The 17,270-nt window shown below is 36.5% G+C and overlaps 1 protein-coding gene across 1 annotated transcript in view; it reads left to right on the top strand.

Moving 5' to 3' along the window:
- LOC126204136 (NGFI-A-binding protein homolog) overlaps positions 1-17,270 on the top strand; it is a 456,325-nt gene that overhangs the window by 426,089 nt on the left and 12,966 nt on the right. Inside the window, exons 9-11 of the mRNA XM_049938579.1 lie at positions 951-1,165; positions 3,880-3,991; positions 9,336-9,425. Of these exons, the coding sequence (XP_049794536.1) occupies positions 951-1,165; positions 3,880-3,991; positions 9,336-9,425 (417 nt within the window). The remainder of the gene's footprint in view (positions 1-950; positions 1,166-3,879; positions 3,992-9,335; positions 9,426-17,270) is intronic.

Raw genomic sequence — 17,270 nt, 5'->3', positions numbered from 1 at the left:
GCTGCTAGTTGCAGCATCAGGAGAATGCACTGGGGGAGGGGGGGGGGGCAACAAGGGGGCTGGAAGAGAAGTAGAAAAGTGCATGTATTGTAGTGGGAGCAGGATCAGGGATGGGGATAGGCAGATGGAGGGCAGGGACAAGTGAAAGTTGAAGCTGGGGGGTTATGGAAACGAAGGATATGTAGTAGGAAGAGTTCCCATCTGTTCAGTTCTGAAAAGCTGATGTCAGTGGGAAAAATCCAGATGGCATCAGTTTTGAAGCTGTCATTAAGTCAAGCCACATCACGTTGGGTGGAATGATCAGCAACTGGATGGTCCAACCGTTTCTTGATCATAGTTTGGCAGTGGCCATTCATGCAAAAAGACAGCTCATCAGCAGTCATGCATACCTAGAATACAGCACAGTGATTCCAGCTAAGTTTGTAGATCACATGGCTGCTTTCACTGGTAGTCATGCCTTTGATGGGATTGGAGATGTCAATGACAGGAGTGGAGTAAGTGGCAGTGAGCAGGATGTATGATACAGATCTTGCTTGCATCTAGGTCTGTTGCAGGGAGAAGAGCCATGAGGCAAGGAGTTGGGAGTAGGGATGGAGTAGGGCAGACAATTCAGTATCCTTGTCTGGTTAATGAAATAATTTAATATGGTATAGAACATAACACAATTTTGTGCTTCTCATTTATAATTAGATTCTTATCCTGATAATATCACATTTTGTACTGTTAAATCATGAAAATAAGAATCAATCACAGTCATTACCATAAAATCTTACCTTTTCATCTATACAGACATCAAGTGATAGGGACATATTTAAGAGGCAAAGATGTTATAACTCATAATTTGAAGGCAGATAATTTATCTGAATCTCATTTTCTTATTCTCCTCTCCAAAACAAATAATTAATGATAATCATAAATAATTCTTTTCCTTTTTTCCTTTGATTTATTAGGAGAGATTGGAGCAAATAGCAGATGAATTAAGAAGTTTGGCGGAGCGTTCAGAAGAACTTGTTGCTGCTGCACAGCAAGTGCGTGATACAGGCTCAGAAGATCATGTTGCTTTGCGCTCACTGCAGCAACAACTAGAATTAGTACAGAGCAGACAAACCCAGTTGTTAGCTGAGCAGGGGGAGCTCAGTGCACGGCATCAACACAACACATTCAGGTATGTCAGATGTATTTTGCCTTATGCAGCACACATCAAATGCTAATTAGTTTCAATTAACCTCTATTGCAGGTGGTAATGTTACCATATGAAATGAGGAAAAATCTATTTTTGTTATATTTGAGACAGAAACAACAGTCTACAGGTTAAAACCCAAAGAATTTGTAACAATTATAATACAAAAAATGCAACTATAATGCCTGCCATTGCAGACTACACTAATGACTAATTTTCATTAATACAAGACTTCACATTCATAAAATTGTTTGATACCGTAATTAGATGAACTGTAAATGAAAATTAAATAGACACTTTTATACCCTTACTGATGCCACAATTCCTACAACTCTGCACTTAAAAATATCCCTAATTTTGTTGACTTGCAAACAAATTTGGTAGTACATTTTGAATACCTTCTCTTCATGATTACTCAGGTATAATTTTCTGAGGTAATACACTACAAATCACTGAAGCAGTTATATTACAAAAACAAACAATAAAAATGTTGTGTAACATACAAAGCCCAGCCATTTGTAGGGTCCTCTTTGAGTTTGTTAAAGTTCTTATTTTCAATTACAGTTTGTCTTTTCTGTCCAGCCATTTGTAGGGTCCTCTTTGAGTTTGTTAAAGTTCTTATTTTCCATTACAGTTTGTCTTTTCTGTCATTTGTAATTCATAATACATCACTTTATGATGATAGTGCCACTTAATGATGAATAGTGCCATATAGTATAGTCATGAGAGTTAACAAATTGTGCGCGAGTGTAAGATATAAAATAAGGAATTGTGAAGATAACTTTTAAGTCAGTTAACCACATTTGCATAAGCCCCTGTTTTTACACTATTGAAATAATTACTTCTCTTTTTAAAAGTGTTACAAGGCAGAAACCTCCCTTCTAATCAAACAAGATGTCTTGAGCCATTTCAATAATTTGCAGTACACAGCAAAAGATTTTAGTAATAACATGCATGTACTGAACTGGTGATACTTACTTGTTAGTGTAGCATTAAGAGGTAGGTAATAATGGCTTCTCTTTTGTAATGTGTTCCTTGGCATGTATCTGAAAGTTTACCCTAATTATGACACCTGGTTGTTACATGCTTATTACTACATGTTACTGTTCCTCAGTACATATTCTTCAATTAATTGTTAACACTTGACAAGATAAGTCTTGCAGTTTCCCAGTACATCACTCAGAATGCCTGAATCATAGGGATAAGACTTTTGTTTCATGCATATATTGCAACTGCACTAAGCATGCCCAAGATTGTTCACACTTTCGAAATATAATGAATAGGAAAGGTGATTTAGACCATCCATGAAAATCAAAATTTAAACATAGTTGCCAACATTTTGAACTAAACCTAAACCAGACGTAATCAGGAGTCTGGGTATTGTGGTAATTCCAGTTTGACACCTTACATAGTCATCAAAATATTTTGGGCAAAAATAAAATATTAACTTGGTTGGACACCTGAAAATGTATCATCTATCAATGGAGCCAAGAAGAACTTAGAAACAAACTAAATAATACCTGTCACAGGTATATATAGATCATTAGTCAGTAATAAGTTTCTCTTAATCTTTTATATGGCAAATAATTTATTTATATAATAGAGGGAAACATTCCACGTATGAAAAATATGTGCGGATGGATATGTGTGTGTGTGCGAGTGTATACCTGTCCTTTTTTCCCCCAAGGTAAGTCTTTCCGCTCCCGGGATTGGAATGACTCCTTACCCTCCCCCTTAAAACCCACATCCTTTCATCTTTCCCTCTCCTTCCCTCTTTCCTGACGAAGCAACCGTTGGTTGCGAAAGCTAGAACTTTGTGTGTATGTTTGTGTTTGTTTGTGTGTCTATCGACCTGCCATATATATCTAAAAACAAAGATGATGTGACTTACCAAACGAAAGCGCTGGCACGTCGATAGACACACAAACAAACACAAACATACACACAAAATTCAAGCTTTCGCAACAAACTGTTGCCTCATCAGGAAAGAGGGAAGGAGAGGGAAAGACGAAAGGATGTGGGTTTTAAGGGAGAGGGTAAGGAGTCATTCCAATCCCGGGAGCGGAAAGACTTACCTTAGGGGGAAAAAAGGACGGGTATACACTCACACACACACACATATCCATCCACACATATACACACACAAGCAGACATCTCACAAGCAGACATATTTAAAGACAAAGACTCACACACGCACACACATATCCATCCACACATATACACACACAAGCAGACATCTCACAAGCAGACATATTTAAAGACAAAGACTCTTTGTCTTTAAATATGTCTGCTTGTGAGATGTCTGCTTGTGTGTGTATATGTGTGGATGGATATGTGTGTGTGTGCGAGTGTATACCCATCCTTTTTTCCTTTTTTCCCCCTAAGGTAAGTCTTTCCGCTCCCGGGATTGGAATGACTCCTTACCCTCTCCCTTAAAACCCACATCCTTTCGTCTTTCCCTCTCCTTCCCTCTTTCCTGATGAGGCAACAGTTTGTTGCGAAAGCTTGAATTTTGTGTGTATGTTTGTGTTTGTTTGTGTGTCTATCGACGTGCCAGCGCTTTCGTTTGGTAAGTCACATCATCTTTGTTTTTAGATATTTTTTTCCCACGTGGAATGTTTCCCTCTATTATTTACTTTCTCAAAATTTGAAGGATTCCTAATTTATAATAGCTCATGCTATACTTCTTGTTATGACAGGTCTTTTAGATCAAGAAGTGGAAAAGGATCATCCTGTTTTGATTCTGAACGTCCTGACACTGATGACACCGATTCTCAGTTTTCCTTCAGCAATGTTAGTTCGCCATCACAAGTAAGGCAATCTTCCACAAACTATTTGTTATTTTATTCATTCCTATAGCAACTATTCATAACATCTTTCACATAAACAAATTATTGATAAGCATATAATACTCTTTATATTATTATTACTATCTCTTACAGAAAAATTAAACATTTTATAATTTTATTGACTGCAGTACAGTCGGCTGACCTGTGCTTGCCTTCAGCAGGTAAAGTTCCACCACTACTGATAAACACATATCAAAGTGAAAACACTAATTCTAGCTTTCAAAATTATTCTTTACTTCTGCATCTACATACATACTCCCACAAGCCACCATCTATACTACTATATAAAGACAAGTTGTAGTTTAACATTAACATTAAAAGCTCAAGAAGTTCTTTACAGATTTACATCAGATTTTTACATGTTTCTTGAGTTTTTACATGATACTCTGATAAATGTTTCAGGTGGACATAGGCTACAATTTTTTAATACATATATACAAAGGGAAAAGGTTTCTTTACCAATTATCTCAGAAAGTTAATGACCAATTTACTTCAAATTTTTACATAATACTGTTATAAACATTCAACGAAAACAGTCAATTTTTGACAATATTGTAATGTAATTGGATAGATAAAAAACCTACTCATCAAGTGGTGGCAGAAGGGTTGAAGGGAAAGGAAGAGTTGGTGAAGGAAAAGGACTGGAGAGATCTCGGAAAAGGGGTAGATTTGTAAAAAGTCACCCAGGACCGCAGGTCAGGGGAGACTTACCAGATGGGATGAGAAGGAAAGGCAGGTTGTTGGAGGACAGTCCCTAACAATCAGTCTTTTCTTCTCACCCCATCTGGTAAGTCTCTCCTCACCCGCAGTTCTGAGTGACTTATCCTAAATCTACCCTTTTTCCTAGACTTTGGTCTTTTCCTTCACCTGTTCTTCCTTTCCTTTCAACCTTTCTGCCAGAAGAAATAGCCACTGGCTCCAAGAGCTTGCCTAATTATAACCTCCTTTTACATGTGTGTTCTGCTGCCCCATGGTGAGTAGATTTTATATCTAGCTTATAAACATTCAGATAGACATTGGCTACATATTTTTTACATGTATGGTACATGAATGTGTATATAAAATCTGTTCTTATAAATGAAGGCAAGTTGTGGTTTAATGTTCTTAACAAATACCTTGAAAAGCTATTGAGCGATTTGCTTCAAATTTTTACGTGATATTCTAATAACCGTTCAGGTGGTCATATGTCAAATATTGCACAGTGTGTGTGTGTGTGTGTTTCTTAAAATTTTTTACACAATACTCTTTTTTCTAAGAAAAGATCCTGATGGACTTAGATAACACTTTTTTTAAAAAAATATATGTTATATTAATATGTATACTTTATATGTATAAAAGGGAAATATTGTTGGCAAAAATCTTGAAATGTTCTTGTCCAATTTATTTCAAATTTCTACACAGTACTCTAATGCACACTTGAAAAGACATAGACCATATGTTTTTATTATATATACATATGTCTGCACTACTATAGAAGGACAAGGCATTATTTAACATTGTTACCATAAATCTTGAAAAGTTCCTGATGGACTTACTCAAATTTTTACATGATACTTTGCTAAATATTCAGATGGGCGGAAGCCACATATTTTTTAAATATATGTTCTATATAAATACATGTGTAACGTATAAGGAGGAAACACTGTTATCAAAAATCTTGAAAAGTTCTTTCCTATTTACTTCAAATTTTCACATGATACTCTACTAAAATTTGGGTGGTCGTGGGCTATATATTTTTTAAAACATCTGTAGTATGTAAATATACATCTATACAATACAATAGGCAAATGTTGGCAAAAATCTCAAAAATTCTCTATCATTTTACTTCAAATCTTTCACAATACTTTAAGGAACATTCAGAGAGACATAAGATATATATTTTTTTAAACAACACTGTACAGGTTTTCCGTTAAACTGACTGTGAGAAAAAAAATGCTGTGCTGTGAAAATGCATGGTTTAATTTTCTTTCTCATAGTCAATTTTACATTTGGTGTCATGGTATTTAAACCATCTCCTTATGTATAATTTTAAACAAAATTTGCATACACAACAATTCTAATGGTTTGGACGACTTAAAGTGTTGAAGTATGTATGTGAACTTCCACTTCTTTTCCGAGATGGCTTGAGATGCTCGGCCAACCTTCCTTGCTGGTTATCCTGCTGCTGCAAAAACTCTTTCACTTCTTCTCCAAGGTATGCTGCTAGGTACAGGAATTTCTTAAGACTCTTTCTATGTATAAAAATAAGTAGACATACCAAGTTTCATTTGCTTCAATTAATGACGTATATTGTAACATCAGACATTTTACAAATTCCACACTTCACATAAATAAATACTGTTTCGTAAGCCTCTCGTGTCTCCTAGCATTAGAAACAAAATAAGTTACATATGAGAGAAAGTTGGCTTAAAAACCATGTCCATTCTCAATATGAGATCAGAATACAAGTCTTCCCTTCACCAAGGCTAAGACAAAAGTTTTTAATTGTTCTTTTTCAACTGTTCACGTTACTATAACAATGGTCAAAACACAATTAGAACTGAGTAGCATAAACACTCCATTGTTCTTCTGTCCACTTCCACTAAATTTCCATGGATCGATCAACAAGTACTTGTTGGTGCAGTTCGACCACCACATCTAAATTCTGCTCGCAACTCATTTCCAACCTGTACACTCAAACCCGTGATGCGCAGTAGGTAGGATACCACTCTCGCACACTCATATCTAAAATACCATGTGTTTGAGATGGTAAAAGGCTGAGCGGTTCTAGAATTTATGCAGAAAGTCAACTCTGAGGGATAATACAGAACAACACATTGTGTAGTGATTCGACACAATGTGATGTTCTGTGTTATCCCTCAGAGTTGACTTTAACACAGAACAGGAAAGTTGACTTATGGCTTATCGAACAAAGAGAGAGGAAAGGAGGAGATGAGCAGAGAGAGCAGGAGGAGTAAATGACAGAGAGGGAGGGAGAGAGAGAGAGAGAGAGAGAGAGACAGACAGACAGACAGGAGGAGAACAGCAGAGAGACGAGGAGGAGGAGATGGGCATAGAGGGGGAGGGGGGTGTGGAGATTACAACGCATATCCAGTTCCCAAACATATTCAGAATTTGCGAAGCATTGTCAGGTTCACTAGTACTTTATGTGGTGGAAGGTACTTTGTGCCACTACTTGGCATTCCCTTTCCTGTTCCACTTTCAAATGGAATGGGGGAAAAATTACTGTCGATATGCCTTCATAGAAGTTCTAATTTCTCTTATCTTATCTTCATGGTTGTTATATGAAATTTATGTTGGTGACAGTAGAGTTATTCTGCTGTGAGCTGAAAGTGCTAGTTCTCTATATTTTCTTGTTAGTGTTCACGAAAACAATGTTGTCTTCCCTCCAGGGTGTCACATTTGAGTTCACAAAGCTTCTCCGTAATACTCACACATTGATCCAACCTACCATTAACAAATCTATCAGCACACCTCTGAATTGCTTCAGTGTTTTCCTTTAATCCAACCTGGTTGGATTCCAAACACTTGGGCAGTATTCAAGAATGGGCCACACCAGTATTCTTCATGTGATATCCTTTATAGATGAGCTGCACTTTCCTAAAATTCTCCCAATAAACCAACCATTCACTTTCCCTACAACTGACCTTACACACTTGTTCCATTAAATATCACTTTGCAATGCTATGCCTACATATTTCAACAATATTACTGCGTCAAGCAGTGACCCATAATCCTGTTTTTTAATATTACAGGATTGTTTTTCCTACTCATGTCCATTAACTTACATTTTTGTACATTTAGAGCAAGCTGCCATTTATCACACCAAATAGAAATTCTCCCTAAGCCATCCTGAATACCCTTACAGTCACTCAGTGATGGGAATTTCAATGTACTATGTCATCAGCTAACAGTCGTCAATTGCCACCCCTCTATCTGTCACATCATTTATGTATATAGAGAACAAGAGCGATCCTGTCACACTTCACTGGGGCACTATTGATAATACCTTTTCTCTGATGAACCATCAAGAACAAAATACTCTGATCTATTACTTACAAAGTCTTTGAGCCACTGATGTATTTGGGAACCCATTCCATATGCTAGGAACTTCCTTAGCAGTCTGCAGTGGGGCACCGTGTCAACCACCTTCCAGAAACCCAGGACTATGGACCCTGTCTGTTGCCCTTCATCCGTGGAACACAGGGTATCACATGAGAAAAGGGCAAACTGGGGTTTGCACAAGTGATGCCTTTCTAAATCTGTGCTGATTTATAGACTGAAGCTTTACTGTCTCAGGGAGGAAAGAAGGATAGGTTGAAAAAGGTTAGAAAAGAGTGGCAGGTCACTGGGATCCCAGTATGAGAGAGATCTGCCTGTTGTGATGATGAAGGGGAAGCAAAAGTTTTATAGTTTTATCAAGTGATTTTTCCTTTTGATACACTATGTAATGAGTAATACTGTAATGTTTTACTGTACACTGCCAGTAAACTTTATATGATTTTGTAAGTAATAAATCTGTAAAGTATATAGTTTTCTTCTTTCGGAATGTGTGAACCTCATTTTACTTGCAAATATTATTATAATTGTAATTTTTGTAGTGAAGGTTCTCTGGTGCACAAAATCACTGACTACAGGTTGCAATACCAACAAAACTTATACACTTACCCTCCCCCTGCCCTTTTTATTTTTTGTTAAGTTTTCTAATAGAACTTATTAGATTGTTATATGTCTCATATCTTAGCATTAATTGCTAGCCATTTATCCTTCATCTGTGGCATTTTGTTTTTCTCATTCCAAAATTTACCTACATGAGGGCTTTGGAGTGCATCATTTTTCCTGGAACTTTATTCTTATTTATGAAATTTCTAATAATACATACAAAATTTACAGTGTTGTCTTGGAAGGCCAGTGTTGTTCCTGGAAGGCTGAGGTCTCATTGTAATTTACTTTTGTACATGGTGCAGCAATCTACTATCAACTTTTATAACTATGTTGTCATAATTGTCCTGACAAGTTACCTAATGCTTTCCAACCTCATATGTTATTGTTATTGACTGAATCTCTTAGTATTTCACTTGCACTTGCACCTACTTTGTGTTAACTGAACTGAAGTAAAAATGATATTGTAGCACAAGGAATGTGATATCTAGACATGACACAGACTAATTGATCAGACTAAGAAAGATGTTCCATTATTAAATAATCAGTTTCACACATTTAAGGCTGTGCATTTTAGCCATTTACATCCATTGCTATTACCTTGTGTTCAGCTTTAAGTGTTCTGTTTGTAAAATGGTTTATAGGAGGTGAGTGACTCCAGAGACTCATCCGTTCGTGAAATTGAAGGAACAGAAATTAAAACAGAAAAGAATCCATGTAAGATTTCCAAGCAGGTAAGTCCATCTGAACTTCATTGTCCACCTTTTTTGTGGCATGAAGGTTTATTCATACAGAATGAATAATGACAATTAAAGATTTATTGTTGTGTTTGAGCATGTTATGCTTATGTATTACACTGTTGACCCAGTTTTTGTCTGAGCAACTGTTTATCACACTCACTATGGACTGAAGTGTTGTAAGTAAATAGTTTTTGCTTCTTATGTACCTTTCCTTGCCCATTCATCAACTCTGTAAGAAAGGGCATCATTATTACATAGGTCATATATTAAGGCACAGAGTAATTTTAATGGCAAGTTCTTGTTGCTACAGGAAGGAAGTGCAGTCTTTTTTTACTTCTGCCACTATTGTTAGCTCTAGATACAATAAATGCAAGAGAAATGAATCTCCCATCTCTAATTTTTGTTTATGCACTGATGGCTGTTTTCCACATATTCTTTCTTTTGCGCATTTATAACTGCTGCCAGTCACTATCGATGATGATATCAACATACTAGGAGTTCAAATATTTTAAAGAATAATAATTTTAGTATAGCAGTCTATTATGAACTAAACATCGTCTTTTCTTCTTTCTTGCCGGTATCATTCAGTGGATCCATAAACCATATCCACGCAAATAATTTTAAGAGCTCCTTCATGGAGGGAGAGTCTTAAACAGAACCATTGCCAAAATAGTTAACAACAAGCTATCTGTATTATGATAGTTATATTCACACTTGTGCATTTCTTTTTGACTCAGTTACTTGTTAGTTCTACCATTTTTACTCCCCAGTTTTCTATGTGAGTTCAAGGAGAGGTCTACAGTTCTGAAAACTTTAAATTAGTTTTCAGCATCTGTATATTTTTGCTGGACCCTCTCAGGGTTTCTTCTGTTAGAAGTAGCTTAAGTATGAATTTTTGCACCATGTCATCTGTCTATTTTGCATATACATATAGTGTGAAAATCATTCATGATTTGGATTTTTTCTCAATAAATTCTTGTTTATTGTATCCAGTTCATATTCCTTGCTTTCTTCTTTTTGTAAACAACTGTGTTCTGAGCTTATTAAATGAACCCACTGCTTCAAGTTGTGACTGTGAGAAAACTGAAACCCTTGCATACATACATTGTATGTGGTTAAACCCAAAAGTGATGAGCAACAGATACCAAGTTTTTCATTCTCTTGCATCTTGTGGTTAAAACACATTGAGATTTATCATTCATTTTGTGTCTCAGTTAAGACATGTATTCCTGAATTCCAGTTTTTCATAAAAAAGTTTCTTTTTATTTAATAGCATGAAAATGTTGTTTTCAAACAGTGTTAAGTCAAATAAGTGCATCTTTGACAGCTAATCAGAAAAATCTAAACGTTTTTGTAAACTTTGCATTGACATATAGTATCAACTTTGTAAAATAATGTTACCACAAATAAGAAGAAGAAGCTGCTTCATATAATTCCAGTTCATATCCTGCAGAACAACAGGTGATTTATATATGTTCATCAGTAATGTGTTTACTTACATAGAAGCCATAAATTAAAAAAGTAGAAACTGGTACAAAAGAAGAAATGGAATGTTCATTCACATACACTACTTGAAACCACGTGAACATCCACAAAAAATATAAGAATGTTTTCACATCCATTTTATTTGACGACAGCATGACAAGAAAGAAAATTTGTAGTATGTTTTTAAGAAATTATGGTAGTGGGTGACAAAGAAAAAGTAACAGTCTTACTTAATGGTCTCTCTTTTGTCTTCAGATTCTACAGAGGTCTCATAACCATCAATTGGACATCACTGTACGAAAGCACAAATTTTCTCCCTTTTTACAGTAAACTGATTTCTCTGTCTCCTTAGCACAAATAGATTTGCTGTAGAAGAAAGAAGATGAAAGAAGGAAGGATGAATTTAGTTTAATACCTCATTGGTTCTTAGAACGTTAGAGATGGGACAACAGCTCTAGTGGATAAGTATATTCAAGAAAGTTGGCCATACCTATCTATGTTGAGGGAATCATCCTACCCTTTATTTTAAGTATTTATGAGAACTGCTGAAAATCTGAATATGCCTAAGCAGATGTGAATCGGAAGCACACTCCTGCGGGATATAAGTCCAATGTCACCAGTGCACCACTTCTTTCTGTGATAAAGAAAAAAAAAAGCATGACATAAGGGAAATTAATGTTTATGTGCTCAATGCAGTAAGTCCAGTCTCCCTCATTTCACTCCAAAAATCTTTGGAAAATGTGGGAAAGAAGCATGTCATATAATATGGACAGTGATTTTCATTATGTGTATTTAGTTGTGGATTGCAGTTTCCACAATTCATTTTTTTTTTTTTTTTGCTTATCATATGAAAACGAAGAATTCTAGCACTTTCTCAGGGGACTTATTTCCGTACATCTTCAGTCTTACACAAATTGCCCTAATGGACTTTTTACTATGCAGGAATGTAAAATCTTTTACTTGATATTTCCTGACATTTATATTCACATATAATGTATGCACTACTGATGAAATTCTTTCATAACTACACAATTTAATCTCACATTGCATCTGATGCAAACAGAATTATGGTATCTCTGATAAAACTGTAAAAGATATTCATCATATGTAATGACTGTCTGTGATCAGGACCTGATATAGAGAATAGCAAAATGAAACCAAAAATATTGAACCCTGTCTTCATAGGTCCATTCACATAGGAAAATCAAGGAATATTTTCATCTTTTAATAGTTGTTCCACTGCAAAAATGAACAGCATAGTGATAATCCCTCGGGAATGCTGAAAAGCAAGTGAAACTGCTAAAAATAAATTGGGTCCCAATATCCAGCAGAGATTTTGTAAGTTTCTATATGTAATTTGGTACTGAATTAACTCCCTCTTATCCATAACCTACCATAGCTTTCTTGAGCAGGAAACTATTCCCTCTGATAGAAACAAGGCACAAGTGACATACATATACACAATTACACCTAGGTCAGAATAATAAAGTGACTGACAGCTAGTTATTTACAGGACAACTACCACATCAACAACCAGCACGACCAAATGGTTGGTCACACTTTCTGTCCTGTCCACAACTGTCATTTTACTCTTTTACCTCAGCTGCCAGTTACCAGTCAACTTCAGATGACAGTTAAGGACTGTAAACATAATCATTGTGATTGTTCTTGTACGCTCACAGTAGCATGTTTCTTTTGCAGCATGTATGAATCTAACTGTGAAATTGCTTAGAAAAGTGATAAGAGTATTATAAAGCTGCCAAGAAAATTGAGTGTTCATGTTAGCAGGGAATGTACAGTGTGTTAACTGTAAGTTGGCCAGTCAGCTCCATAGTCCTTAATCAAAGGAGGTCGGTAGAAACTGGAAAGTTACAGCAGGCAGAGATTTGGTTTTGGGTGGAGCCAACATTATATAGCTAACAAGTAATGTGTGATGCAGCCATTATTTTCAGCTGTGTTACTGTTTTCTACTTCAATCTATTTTATACTGTTCTCTTTCCTTATGATAAGTGTACAAAATGGTTGCAATTAGGGTCTTTATTAAACATGTCAACACAGTTTCAATTATGAAAAACATTTACATGATTTATACCTTTGTTCATGACTTCTACTTTTGCAGAAGCATGCACAAGCACAGGTTAAGGTGCCTCTGCTGCAGGAGGTGGGCAAGCCTTTTCCCTGCCGCACTGTTCCTCACCCTGTGGTAGTTTATGTGGGGGCTGGACTTGCTTTCTGCACTAGCTGACAATCAGCCAATTTACACTTAAAACACTTTATGAATATACCCAATACAGAACTCACAGCTGCTACTACCAGAGTCATACTGTGCTTGCCTGTAACAGTGAACTGATGACATTGCCCCAAGCTCAACTGTCAGTCTCTTTTGTATTCTGATCCAGGTGTATTAAGAGAATTGATCAACATAACAACCATAATTTATTCTGAGCTCCACATAAAACAGAATAGTAAGACACCTATTTTTGGTGTGAAAGTCACTATTCAAGAGTTTATGAATGACCACAAGATGCTTTAAATATTCAGGATACAAAGGAATTAAAGACATTAGCTACAATGGGCACTGATTTGTATTAATGGGCAAGTTGGAGATTTATGCTGGACCAGGACTCAAACCTGCATGTCCTGCTTATTAGGCAGATGCACTGACCACTATGTCATCTGGATATAGTGGTTACCATAGTCATATGAACAACCATAGCACGCCTCCCGTCAGACCCAAATTCTCAGCTTATACCTCACTCTACTGATGTAGTGCCCCTGCTCATTAGTGTCATTATACATGGTGTCTTGCTGATTCCCATAAGAGTTCAAATTTGACATGCATCTCCACTGAAGGGGTCATTGGCCATCATCACTTTAATTACACATGTGGTGTCTGTCTTTTCAGTCATGAGCACGGGCACTACACCAATAGCGTGTGGTAAAATTTGAGAATTTGTGTCTGATGGAAATTGGAAATTTGTGGTATGGACTATGGGACCAAACTGCGGAGGTCATCGGTCCCTAGACTTATGCACTACTTAATCTAACTTAAACTAACTTATGCTAAGGACAACACACACACCCAAGCCCAAGAGAGGACTCGAACTCCGAGAGGGGGGAGCTGAGCAAACCGTGACAAGATGCCTCAGACCGCACTGCTACCCTGTGCGGCTGTGTCTGATGGGAGGCATGCTAGGGTAGTCCATGTGGCTTTGGTGACCACTGTGTCTGGATGGTATAGTAGTCAGCACATATGCCTAGTAAGCAGAAAATCTAGGTTCAAATCCCAGTCAGACAAAGTTTTCAACTTGGCGCACTGATATAAATCAATGCCCACTGGCAGCTATTGTCTATAACTCGTTTGTGTCTTGATTCATTGTGACTGCAGGATCAAAATGGTGTCTGTTCTTTCAAACATATCTGAAAACATATATAGCTTTAAATATTCACAGATGTAGAATTTTGTACTTCACAAAACAGAAAAATGTAATAGCCAATGACCATAAGATCAATGATTCACATTTAAAATCAATCAATTCATGTAAATTCTTGGATGTAACAATTTCCAGGGATATGAAATAGAATGATCACATAAGTTCAATCATAGGTAAAGCAGGTGGTAGACAGGGAAAATGCTATAAGTCTACAAAGGAGATCGCTTACAACCTTATAATATAGTTCAAGTGTTTGGGACCCATGCCACGTAAGACTAACAGGGGGCACTGAATGAATATAAAGAATGGCATCAAGAATGGTCAATGGTTTGTTTGACTCATGTGAGAGAGTCACTGAGGTGCAAGAAAAGCTGAATTGACAGATACTTGTTGGTAGACACCAACTATGCTTCAAAACCATGCTTACACAGTTTGAGGGAATAGTATTAAGTGATGAATCTAGGGATATACTACAACCCATATGTATTGCTCCCACAGGTACCATGAAGACAAGATTAGACAGTGAGCATGGAGGCACTCAAACAAATGTTCTTACCAGCTCCATGCATGAATCGAACAGGAACAAACTTTATTATATAGTAAAATGGGAAATGTTCTCTGCCATGCACTTCATAGTTACAGTCGTTTGAACAGTAATGATATAGACATACATGGCACTATTGAGATGCAACATTACTATCATTTTTAAATTTGTAATCAGTTATTTTTGAAACAGTGGCAGACCTGAAATTGGCTAAGTAATTTGTTTACAGTGTTTGAAGACACAGTGTTGTGAAAAAAATGGAAATTTCACATGAAGTTTAGTGTTGAATGTTTTTTTAACAATTTCATTTAGGCCTGACTAGCAATAATGCCTACAATTACTTTAAGCAACTTTTGGTAATCAGTTTTCTCAGAAAAGACTGTCTACAGTTGCTTAGCAGGATCTGATTGTGGTCAAAGTTCCCTCAATGATGAATTTATTGATGGTTGTTCACCGAAACCAGTTGTTATTCATAAAAACTTCAATGTTGGCCTATTGATTTGCACTGTATTACCTTGACAAGGGGCAAAAAGAATTGAGGGCCAGGAAAGGGAATCAGTGGTTGAGAAGGGAGTGAGATAGGGTTGTAGCACATCCCGTAGAAGCTTTTGAAATGTGGTGCTATAGAAGAATGCTCAAGATTAGATGGGCAGGTCATGTAACTAATGAGGAGTTACTGAATAGAATTGGGGAGAAGAGAAATTCATGGCACAACTTGACAAGAAGAAGGGATCAATTGGTAGAACACATTCTGAGGCATCAAGGCATCACCAATATAGTACTGGATGGAAGTGTGGACTAAAAATCATAGGGAGAGACCAAGAGATGAATACACTAAGAAAATTCAGAAGGATATAGGTTGTAGTAGTTACTTGGAGATGAGGATTGCACAGGATAGAGTAGTGTAGAGAGCTGCTTCAAACCAGTCTCTGGACTGAAGACCACAAAAAAAACATACCTTGACAAATCCTGTATCATTGTGTGATGGTCCATGGATGAATAAAGATAAACAAATATGATTGGATTGGCATTTTTGCCTTACCATGAGCCAGAAGCATCCTTAAGTATTTTGAAGACTGCGGTATTACAATTGTACATGAATCTATAGCTGTGAAGAAGATTTGTCGTCCTGGATATGCACAGTTTGACTGAAACTCAAAAACAATTTTGTTTCAGTTGGTGTAAGGAAATACTCAACACAAATGTGACTGATGAATTGCAAAATACATATAATCCAGATCAAAGAACTGTTAATGGTGGCTGCTACACAATACCTGGCTTGCCACAAGTCATTCATGAAATCAGGAAAAACAACAGACAATATCAAATCATTCTGTGACAATGCTAGCTGTCACCCAATTATTTGCCAGAGAAAAACATCATATTATTTCCTCATTGTCTGCATTCACCTGATTGATTGTCTACCAACTTATTTTTGTTTCATTAGACAATGATTTTCATTGCCATGCTGTTAAACACTTCCAAAACCATGTTTTTGAGATACCAACAGCAAAGTGAAAAACTTTTTTCACAACTGGTTCAGATGCATACAAATGTGTACAATCTTTAAAGATGAGTGACTTGGGAAAGAGTAAAATGATTTGTCATTTTTTCATGAAAACTTTAAAGGTAGCATTTGTAAAAGCTCTCTGTTTGTAAAGGGTATCTACTCTGGTTTGTAACTGGATTTAAAACTTCTAGACAAACAAAACTGAGCATGTTATACTAGGTGAGGAGTCAGCCACAAATAATTTCAGGTTTGCCCAAGGGAAATGTGACAGTGCAACTGCTATTCATGATGTTTATTAAAATCTTAACAGACAGTTCTAACTATGGTTTCAGACTTTTCACAAATGAACTGATTATCCGTGAGCAATCATCACCCAGTAAACATTGTAGCACTATCCAGTGTGATTTAGGCAACATACAGGGAGTAACAGGTATAAGGATATTTATACTGGTGACACAGGACAGTGTTCTGGATAATATTGCATCAGTATTTACTTCATTTGCAGGCTAATAATTATAGATATTAGGAGTAGTATGTTTTTATTTTCGTTAGTACCTCCAAGTACATGTGGCAAGAGCAAACCATTAATGCTTATTTTCCCCTGGATAGCAGGTCAGGTGTGGAAGTGTGGATGAAATATGGATAGTCTATACTGACAGGCATAGTTACAACCATGCAGAAAACATCAGGTTTGTGAAATGTTTGTGCGAAGACTGTTCAGTATCTACATATTAAGGTACCACATATAAAAATATCTGCACTTATACCCATTATATCCTGTGTAAACCTGATACCAAGATTGGCAACCAACTCTTAATGTTGAGGGGTATAAAGTTATGCACTTTATTTTAAGTAAAAATGAAGCA

This window comes from Schistocerca nitens, chromosome 1, assembly GCF_023898315.1.
Source record: "Schistocerca nitens isolate TAMUIC-IGC-003100 chromosome 1, iqSchNite1.1, whole genome shotgun sequence".
NCBI lineage: Eukaryota > Metazoa > Arthropoda > Insecta > Orthoptera > Acrididae > Schistocerca > Schistocerca nitens.
This window is presented reverse-complemented; position numbering and strand designations above follow the sequence as displayed.